This window comes from Canis lupus, chromosome 20, assembly GCF_011100685.1.
Source record: "Canis lupus familiaris isolate Mischka breed German Shepherd chromosome 20, alternate assembly UU_Cfam_GSD_1.0, whole genome shotgun sequence".
In the NCBI taxonomy this organism is placed as follows: Eukaryota; Metazoa; Chordata; class Mammalia; order Carnivora; family Canidae; genus Canis; species Canis lupus.
The window spans coordinates 55,751,789-55,761,576 of record NC_049241.1 but is presented as its reverse complement, the minus strand read 5'-3'; the positions used below and the strand labels follow the sequence as shown (position 1 = coordinate 55,761,576).

Sequence of the window (9,788 nt, the reverse complement as noted above, 5' to 3'; positions counted from 1 at the left end):
GGGAAGCCGCGGCGGGGGAGGCGGGGAAGCCTTGACGTCGCCGCCCGGGACGCGGCCGGGGGCCGCCAGGGGCCGCCAGGGGCTGGGGCGTCCGCCCGCGCGCCCCCTCCCCAAAGTCCCACCTCCCGGCCGCGGCGGGGAAAGTCTCTCCGAAAGCGTGAAGGGGGATTGGAGGAGGTTTTATTTCCCTTTGTGCGGGAGGCCGGGGCCGGATCGAGGCGGCCGGGCCGGGGGCTGCGGGACCCGGGCTCCCCCCGAGCGGAGACGAGCGCAACAAAGGATGCGCCGCGCGGGGGTCACCGTCCCCGCCGCCCAACTTTGCGCGCGGCGCCCGCGCCCCGGGGGAGCCCGCCCGCTGCGCTGAGAACCCAGGCGTCCGGGCTGAGCCGGGGCTGGGGGCGCCCCCCGCTCCCCCCCCCCTCCGGGCCGCAGAAGCGAATCCCGCAGCTTCCCGGAGGCGGCGGGCGGCCGAGCCGCGCGCGGGGACCGCGCTTCCCGCGGAAACTCCGCGCGCTTCCTTGGATGCCCCGCGCCCGGGCCCGACCCCCCGGCGCTCGGCGTTCAGGGCCCCGCGGGGCGCCCCCTCCCCGCCCGCCCTTGCGGAGCCGGGCTGAGGCGGACTTTGGCTCCCTTCCTCCCCTCCCTCCCTCTTCTGTCTCCCTCTTTTCTCCTCTTTCCACCGCCTTCTGAGCCCAGCCCGGGGACACACCTGATCTTCCCCCTCCCGTTCCTTCCTCCTCCCTCTCCTCCTCTCCACCTCCTCCTCCTCCCTGGGGACTCTGCGGAGAAGAAAGGGGGGTTGGCAAGGGGGCATGTGGGTGCCCCCCCGACAGTGGCCAGCTTCGGCGTGACACACGCACAGATGGCCAAGTGGCTACGGGACTACCTGAGCTTTGGCGGCCGGAGGCCCCCTCCGCAGCCGCCCACCCCCGACTACACGGAGAGCGACATTCTGAGGGCCTACCGGGAGCAGAAGGATCTGGACTTCGAGGACCCCTACGAGGACTCAGACAGCCGCCTGGAGCCGGACCCTGCGGGCCCCGGGGACTGCAAGGGTCCCGGAGACGCCAAGTACGACTCTCCCAAGCACCGGCTCATCAAGGTGGAGGCTGCGGACATGGCCAGAGCCAAGGTCTTGCTGGGCGGCCCCGGGGAAGAGGTGCGTGGCTCCCGCCCAAGCTTGGGCGGCCCCAGGACGCTGGGCGGGGAGGGCCAGGCTGGGCTCCCGGGATGTGGGGAGCTTGTTTTATGGGGCAGGCCAGGGCACCTCCAGAGACGCCCCCGTCCTCCACCTGCTAGAGGGAGCTCGGTATGTGGCCCTTCCCGGGGCGCAGCACTGGCTGTCCCACTACCTCTCTGCCCTGCTTTGTCCTCCTGTCCTCCTGTCCTCCTGCCCTCCTGTCCTCCTGTCCCCCTGCTCCTAACCCTTAGTCCCCTCTGCTCAGATCTGAGTCACTCCCCTAGCGAGCCCTGGAGCACCCTCAACCACGATGCCCCTCCTCTGTTACTACTCCCATTTCACAGAAGTGGAAACTGAGGCTCACAGAAGACAAGCAACTGGCCCAAGGTCACATGGCCCTAGCTTGTTAAACCTTGACACAGGTCTGCCTCCAATGCCCATGCTTTTTTTTTTTTTTTTTTCAATATTTTCCCTAGAGGATCAGGGAGTCGTCCCCCAACCCTCCATAGAGACAGGATTTGAGGGGGGTCCCACAAGGCTGTGTGGGGCAGTGTTTAGGAGGACAGAGGAAGGAAGGAGGAGGCAGGGACCCTGGGAAGCAGACCACCTGGGATGAAGCCCTGCCTCTTACTTACCAGCTGTGTGACCCTTAGCAAGTCACTTACCCTCTCTGTGCCTTGTTTTTTCCATCTGTAAAATGGGGATAATGTGCTCACTGGGTGTTGGCATTACAAGGAAACACATGTGAAGCGCTGGCAGCTGATAGACGTTACAATTGTCTGTTTTAACAGAGGTGGGGTGTCGAGGAGGGTCAGAACCGCAGGGAGCCGGGGAAGCTGGCATCTGTGTGCAAATCCTGGTGGGTGGGGGAGAGGACTCCCTGCCCCGGAGGAGGAAATGAGCTTCGTGGAGGGGAAGGGGTAGCCAACCCAGAGAGGTGCGCCATCCCCGGGGAGGGGGTTCCATGGCTGGGCTTGGTTGCCCCCCAGCCCTTGCCACTCCCTTCTTCTCTCTCCAGTTGGAACTCGACACGGAATACTCAGACCCCTTTGATGCTCAGCCTCATCCGCCACCGTCAGATGACGGCTACATGGAGCCCTATGATGCCCAGCGGGCCGTGAGCGGTGCGAGAGCAGGGCTGGGGGGATGGGGGCGGAGGCCCCTGGTGGGTGTGGGAGCTGACCAGTGTTCTTGATGCCCCCAGACCTGCCATGCAAGGGGGTTCAGCTGTATGACACTCCCTACGAGGAGCAGGACCAAGACCCAGGAGATGGGGCCCCTTCCGGGAGGAGACCTCGCCAGAGCCGGCTGCCTCAGGAGGACGAGCGGCCAGCGGATGAGTACGACCAGCCCTGGGAGTGGAAGAAAGACCACATCTCCAAGGCATTTGCAGGTGCCCCTCCGCCCCAGGCCTTGACCCTCCCTCCACAGGCCCTGAGTGTCCATGTCCTTCCATTGTCTGCTCTGGTCATAGTCTCTGATTCAACTTACAAAGTAGACCCCAATCACCTGCCGCTGTGACACTGTGGTCATTTTTGTGCATTCTCGCTAAAGTGTGAATGGCTGATCATCATACATTTCTCTTCCTAGGACAACTTGTATCTTCCCCTGAAGACAGAAATTCCTCTAGAGCACCAGTAGTGCAGGGATAGGCTTTGGCATCAGGGTAGACCTGGATTTGTGTCACTTACTGGGGCAAGGTGCTTTATCTTTTAGTCTTGGTGCCCTCACCCATCAAATGGGGGTCATTACAGCACCTACAGAACAGGGGTCATGTAAACAGTGCTAGAGGCGCTGTCGGGGGTCAGGGTAACATTTCTTAGCAGCTATCATTTAGGTGGACTTGGGGTCAAGTGCTGAGTTGGGGAAGCCTGGACAAGTCTGTGATCTCAGTTTCCTCTTCTGTAAAAAAGGTAGCAACACGGGCAGCTTTAAGAAATACAATAACGTGGGCCAGGAAGAGCTGTGCGAACCCAGTTTGGCCTCAGAAGTTGTGTGGCTGGGAGGGACCCGGAGGGCTCGGTGCCTGGCTCTATCTGTCTACCCGTATCTTGGGGTGGGGGTGGGGCTGGGGGGTGGAGTACAGATCTAGGACTTGGCCAGACTGTGCAGAACCAGCATCCTGCTCTCCGTTCTGTCCCTCTCTGTCCCCCACGGACTGGCCCCTGCCCTCAGGACACCAGGCTCAGAGGAGTGACCACACCCCTTCTTCAGGAAGCCCTCCCAGGTGGGTTGGACTTAACACTGCCTTCTCTGACCGTCCCCCTCCAGTGCAGTTTGACAGTCCCGAGTGGGAAAGGACCCCAGGCTCTGCCAAAGAGCTCCGGAGACCCCCGTCCAGGAGTCCCCAGGCCGCTGAGCGCGTGGACCCGGCCCTGCCCCTGGAGAAACAGCCGTGAGTGGGGAAGCTGACGGTGGAATCCCTCCCCATCCCATCCCAGCTGCAGACTCCTCGGACTGGGTGGGGGGGTGTTGGGGGAATTAACAACTCATTCATTCGCTTCATTCCGGTCTTCAACTCATCTTCATTGGGTGCCAGAGCCTGCCGTGTGTCGGACACCTAGCTAGGTACGAAGCAGAATCAAAGGGTGTCTCATTCCTCTGGCATCAGATTCTGGGTTCCAGTCTCTGCTCTGCATCTCTTGGCTGTGCAGCTTTGGGCGAGTCCCTTAACCTCTCTGAACCTAGGGCTCAAAACCCCCAAGACGGCGTCCAGCTCAAACAGACTAAAAGGGTGGATGTCCTCCGTTCACTTGGATAATGCCCACGAGCGAGCCCGAGAGTAAAGAGACAGAACTCATCCTCACCCCCAGGGGATCTTGGGATGGAAGTAGGAGGCGACAGGGTTTTGAGGGGGGAGTCCCAGCGTTGGGCTGGAGTGAGCTGCACCAGCTGGGAGGGCCTGGGTCTTCTTTCCAACCTCCCAGTTCCTCCAGGAACTCCCTAAAAGCCCACTGCGCTGGGCCCGAGGGCACAACTGACTGCTGGGGGTTGGGGACAGCGAGGCACAGGGGGAGAAGTTGTTGCTCTGTTCAATTTTTTTTTTTCAATACAAAACCCGCGAAGTCTGTTTGGCGCTCCTCTGTCTGTGAGACCTGGCTCGCAACTGCGAAGCTCACTGTGAGCACGCGCAATGGAAATATTCAGTAAAGGATGGTGCAGGCGGGTGGGGACGCAGGATGTGGCAAATCTGGAGAAAGCCAGATGCAAGGGATTCGCTCAAGGGGAAGTGGAAACAGGACAAGGGGGACCTAGCCTTGGGGAGCCAGTGAAGGTCAAGGTCAGGTGTGTCTAGTAACCCGGAGGGAACAGCCCCAATGGGCCTGGGCTCAGCTGCCTGACAGGGAAAACTGTCTGCCTGAAAACCAGGCTCCCCCTGAGAAACCCGGGGGATTGTTCTCACTTGTTTGCCTGGAGGTCACAAGTCCTGGAACCGGACTGGGCCTGCACCCCACCCCAGGGTGCATCTGCGGGGATCGCCTTTTAAGAGACATCTGCCCCCACCCCCTAGGTGGTTTCACGGCCCACTGAGTCGGGCAGATGCCGAGAACCTCCTGTCTCTCTGCAAGGCAGGCAGCTACCTCGTGCGTCTCAGCGAGACCAGTCCCCAGGACTGCTCCCTGTCCCTCAGGTGAGGCCCCAGCCCCCTGAAGGGACCGAGGTTCACCGGACTACCTGGGAGCAGAGGGTGGCTCCAGCAGCCAGTGGGTGGGGCTTCCAGGGAGGCCAGAGGCAGGATTTCAATAGGGAATGAGCACCTTGTCACCGGGGGTATGCAAGAAGGTGGAGTGGAAGCCATACCTTAGATCTAGAATGTGGGTGAGGTGGGAAACTAGGTATTTCCTTCAAACCCCCCGACCCCCCAGTCCAAAAGTTGAAGTATATCCATTTGCGTCTCTCGGGACCAGAATCTCCGAGTGACCCTGTGGGCATTTGAGTTTGAGATCCTGATTCTACGAGCTTCTCTGCCTCAGATTCTTACTGTGTCTGATTATAACAAGCCCCCCAATTTGACAAGGCATCTGAGTGTGAGATTCATAAAAGGACAAGATTGCAGAGGACTTTGAGAATCAGTTTAAATCCTGCCTCTGCCACTCTGCAGCTGTGTTGTCTTTGCTAAATTACTCGGCCTCTCTGGGCCTTGCTTTTCCCATCTATGAAATGAGGCTACGAATAGCACCTACTTTGTGTTAATACTGCCACGATTAAATCACACACACACACACACACACACACACACACACACAAAGAATTGTTGAGACTAGTGCCCTGGCAACAGGAAGCGTTTCATCCATATTAATGATGGCAAGATCATTCCCAGGCTCAATGTCATTCCACTCACCAGAAAGGGAAGAAAGGAGAGGGACCCCAGACCGAGGGCTAACCCGTGGGGCGCCCAGGAAGCGTAGTGCAAGGGCTCAGGTTTGGAGGAAACGTGCAGGACCTCCAGCCTGCCTTCAGAGCCGACAGGCACGTCCCTGCCGATGTGGACCAAGCCCATGGTTTGGCACCCGAAAGGCCGATTTCTGGAAATATTTGGGAATGCCAGGCCCCAGCTTCTGGGGCCATGAGTGTGTGTGTGGAGGGGAGCTTTAGGGCCGGAGAGCCTGAGCAGGTCTGGGGTGATCAAGGCACTCTGTGACGCCTGTCCCCCAGGAGCAGCCAGGGCTTCCTGCACCTGAAGTTCGCACGGACCCGAGAGAGCCAGTTCGTGCTGGGGCAGCACAGCGGCCCCTTCGCCAGCGTGCCGGAACTGGTCCTCCACTACAGCTCCCGGCCGCTGCCCGTGCAGGGCGCTGAGCATCTGGCCCTGCTGTACCCGGTGGTCACGCAGACCCCCTGACCCCAGGACCTTCGGCCCCTGCCCTGCACCACGTGGGCCCAGATTTACTGGCCACAAACGCTGGAGGTCTTTCCAGTCCTGGAGGAGGCCGGAGGGAGGGGGAGAGACTCGCTTCGCCTCCAGGCCCCGGCTCTTCATCAGAGCTGCCTTCTCTGCCTTCTCTTGGGTTCTAGGTTCCAGGATTGTGTCTCCAAGCACTCCTCTGGCCTGGAAAATAAATAAGTTATTGTGTGTTTCAAGTGTCCTTTCTGGGAGGTGGGGATCCCGGCCCTGGGGAAAGAAGAGGGGGAGTGACCCTTAGACCCTTGTGGTGGGGGGGCATCCCCAGCTCCCCCCGGGATGAGCCCCATGGGGTGAAGCCTGACTTGCTCACAGCGGGGGACCACCAGTAAGGGGTAGGGGTAGGCAGGGAGAGAGCCAGTGAGGTCGGAGACGCAGCTGATACCGACAGATACAAAGATGGAGAAACCGAGGGGGGAGGCTCTCAGGCCGGCCCTGCCCCCACCCGCCCCTCCCTCGCACCGGGACAGGCGGGCTGCCACGGCCTGATGCTGCTGCGGAAAGGACATCTGTCCCCATGGAAACAGCAGAAGTGGGGGAGGGGAGTTGAGCCCAGCTGGTGTCACTTCAAGGTGACAGTCGGGCAGGAGACCCGGGCCGATGTCTCCCGTCAGTCACCCTCCATCTCCAAACCCACCCAGGGACGGGTGGTGCTTCCAGCTCCAGGCGCTGCGTGGGGGTCGCCCGCCATCACTTCTCTGCTAATTGGACATGAGCCTCCGAGGACGAGAGTGGGGCGCTGACCAGTCATCACAAAGCCCCCTCACCACGGCGGACCCCTTCAGCCGTCCTGGGGCTCAGGAGCCCTCAGACGGCCCCCCAGATAGCTTTAACACTCCCTCAAATCACAAAATCTGGCTTTCCTTTATGAGCCTTTATGGAGTGCTCTGGGGGTGAGGGAGGAATCCAGCGTCCTGGTAATGAGGCCGGGGTCTTGGGCTGGGCTGTTGGACTCCCTGACTCTTGGAAATCAGTCACATTTTCACGTGGCCGTTGGAGGGAGGGGGTCTTTCCTGGGATTTCTCTTCTTCTCCCCACTTCCAGGAGCCCTCTTGGCCTCTGTGGCCCAGAGGGGCGCGGTTCAGGGGAGACGACAGCAGATATGGGGTGAGCCGACCTGGGCCTGGGGCTGGGGGAAGGCTTCTGGGCCAGGCGCTCCTGGGGGCTGAGAGGTCGCGGGTGGGTGGGAGGGATGGAAGGGTGGGTGGGCGGGGGGGGTTGGGAGATCGACCCTGACCCTCCTGGTTCGGCCTGGGGATGTCCAGCACCTTCCCCTCCGCACGCCACGGCTGCGCGTCTTTGCCCCCCCCCCCCGCGCCCCTGCCCCCCCGGGGCCGGTAAAAGACATCACCGTAGAGGGGATGCCCTGCAGGTGGGAGGGACGGACGACCCAGAATAAGAGCGGAGAATCACACGAGACAGCCTGGCTCTCCCCAGCCTACCTGGGCTTCTGCAAAACATGAGCGTAGGGGCCGGACCTCTCCAGTTATTCCCGGTCTCGCCCGCACCCCCCCAGCCCCACCTGCCCCCTTCCAGAAGGGGCCGGCGTCCCCGTCCAGTAGCTGCAGTTCCCGCCTCCACCACGCGGGGGCAAGATCGCCGGGGGGAGCCAAGAGCCGCCCTCCCCGCCACCTGCGCGGTTACCTGGGTCCCCAGACCCCCGCGCTCCGCGGCCACGGACACGCCCCCTGCCCACGGCGGCGCCACCTGGAGTCCTGGGGAGGGGAGTGCGGGGCGGCCTGAAGGGGCGGGGCGATGGGTGGGGCGTCCTGGGGGGCGGGGGCGATGGGCGGGGCTCACCCGAGTCCCTGGAGGTCTGGTTGGAGCGCAGGCCATCTGCACAGGAGAAACCTGTGTCTCAGGGGTGCTCACCTTCGAGTCCAGCCTCCGCCCCCCTACCCCACGTGAGACCTCAGGATTCCGCCCCAGCCATGCTGCGTGAGTCCGGGCAGGTGTCCCTCGGGGCCTGTTTCCTCTTCTGAAAAGTGTGGCAACCCATTTCTGCCTTGCTCGAGTGTTGTAAAATCATCGCCAAATGGATTTTTTTTCATCCTGAGCTCCACCATCCTTGTCATGAGCCCCATCACGCCCCTGAGAGTCTCCGCCATTCCCCACACAAGCCCTGTCATCCTATAAGCCCCAGCACTGACATCATGAGCTCCATCATCCCCTCCGTGAGCTCCAGGATCCTGTGTTTTGAGCTCAACTCTGCTGTCAGGCCCATTTTTCATACAAGGAAACTGAGTCTCAGCCTGAGTCACTTGCCCGGGGTTACACAACCAGGCAGCAACAGTGCCCCACTTTGAAGAAGGTGTTGCTCACCTCAGCTCCCCTTTCCTTCTCTGTTTCAGGGGGAAAAAAAGAAAGACAAAAGAAAGAGAAAGCAAGAAACAGCTTATACCGGCCTGAACTTTTGAGTCGTCTCGAATAAACAGGATAATAGACATAAAATAATCACTTAAGTTTACTGAGGACTTATCATGTTCTAGACCCTGTAATAAACTATTTAGATATAATTACTTCAAATTCACATAACCCAAAATTAAAAAAAAAAAAAAAAGGGATCCCTGGGTGGCGCAGCGGTTTGGTGCCTGCCTTTGGCCCAGGGCGCGATCCCGGAGACCCGGGATCGAATCCCACATCAGGCTCCTGGTGCATGGAGCCTGCTTCTCCCTCTGCCTGTGTCTCTGCCTCTCTCTCTCTCTGTGACTATCATAAATAAATATTAAAAAAAAAAACAAATTCACATAACCCATAGCTAAGGAAACAGGCACAGAAGGGTCGGATAACTTGCCCAAGGTCACACAGCCAGTGAACAGCAGAGTGGAGACATGTTTCCAGGTCTGTGTAATTGATATAAACTCCAGCCAAAGGCTCCTGGTGTGACTAAGATGAGGCCCAGGGCCCCTGACCTCTTCATCTTGCATGTTTTATTTTATTTTATTTTTTTATTTTTTATTTTTTTTTTAAATTTTTTTTTATTTATTTATGATAGTCACAGAGAGAGAGAGAGGCGCAGAGACACAGGCAGAGGGAGAAGCAGGCTCCATGCACCAGGAGCCCGACGTGGGACTCGATCCCGGGTCTCCAGGATTGCGCCCTGGGCCAAAGGCAGGCGCCAAACCGCTGTGCCACCCAGGGATCCCCATCTTGCATGTTTTAAAGTTGGCATTGGTCCCCGGAGGCTGCTGATCAGCTGGCCGGGAGGGGAGGGGAGAGGCAGCTGTGTGGAGCTGGATGCACGCCTGCCCGCATCCCTGCAGATGCCAACAATGCACAGCCTGGTGCCTCTGTTACCCAGATTCTGCTAATTGGTAATTGGCCCTCTCATTACTAGTAGGTGGGGGCAGTCAGGACAGCCAGAACGTACTGGCATGGAGGCCGGTGGTGGGAGGGTCCTACCAACTGGAGAGGAGTGGGCATCTCTGCCGAGGCCCTCAGGAGTCAGCAAGAGAGCAGGAGCCCCATCTGGGCCAGCTGGAGTGAGTCTCCCAACCCGATGCAGGGTTTGGCCCAAAGTGGGAAGTCACGCAGAGTGAGGGGGGCAGTATGAGCTGGGCTTTCCAGAAAGCTGGATGCGTCCCTGGCTCGTGTACATGGCTAGACGTGTCTTGCCCTTCTGTGGGCCTCAGAGGCTTTCTCCTCTCTAAATGGAGGCAGGTGGCTTAGCTGATCTCGGAAATGCCTTCCAGCCTTGAGAGTCCA

The 9,788-nt window shown here is 59.9% G+C and overlaps 1 protein-coding gene across 1 annotated transcript; it reads left to right on the top strand.

Annotated features, from left to right (window-relative positions):
* Nucleotides 1–606: 606 nt before the first annotated feature.
* On the top strand, nt 607–6,250 carry SHD (Src homology 2 domain containing transforming protein D). Its single transcript, XM_038565341.1, has 6 exons — nt 607–1,159; nt 2,199–2,304; nt 2,385–2,573; nt 3,452–3,575; nt 4,692–4,811; nt 5,837–6,250. The coding sequence occupies exons 1-6, from the start codon at nt 863–865 to the stop codon at nt 6,021–6,023; spliced, it is 1,023 nt and encodes a 340-aa protein (XP_038421269.1). The 5' UTR covers nt 607–862; the 3' UTR covers nt 6,024–6,250.
* The last annotated feature ends 3,538 nt before the right edge of the window (nt 6,251–9,788 follow it).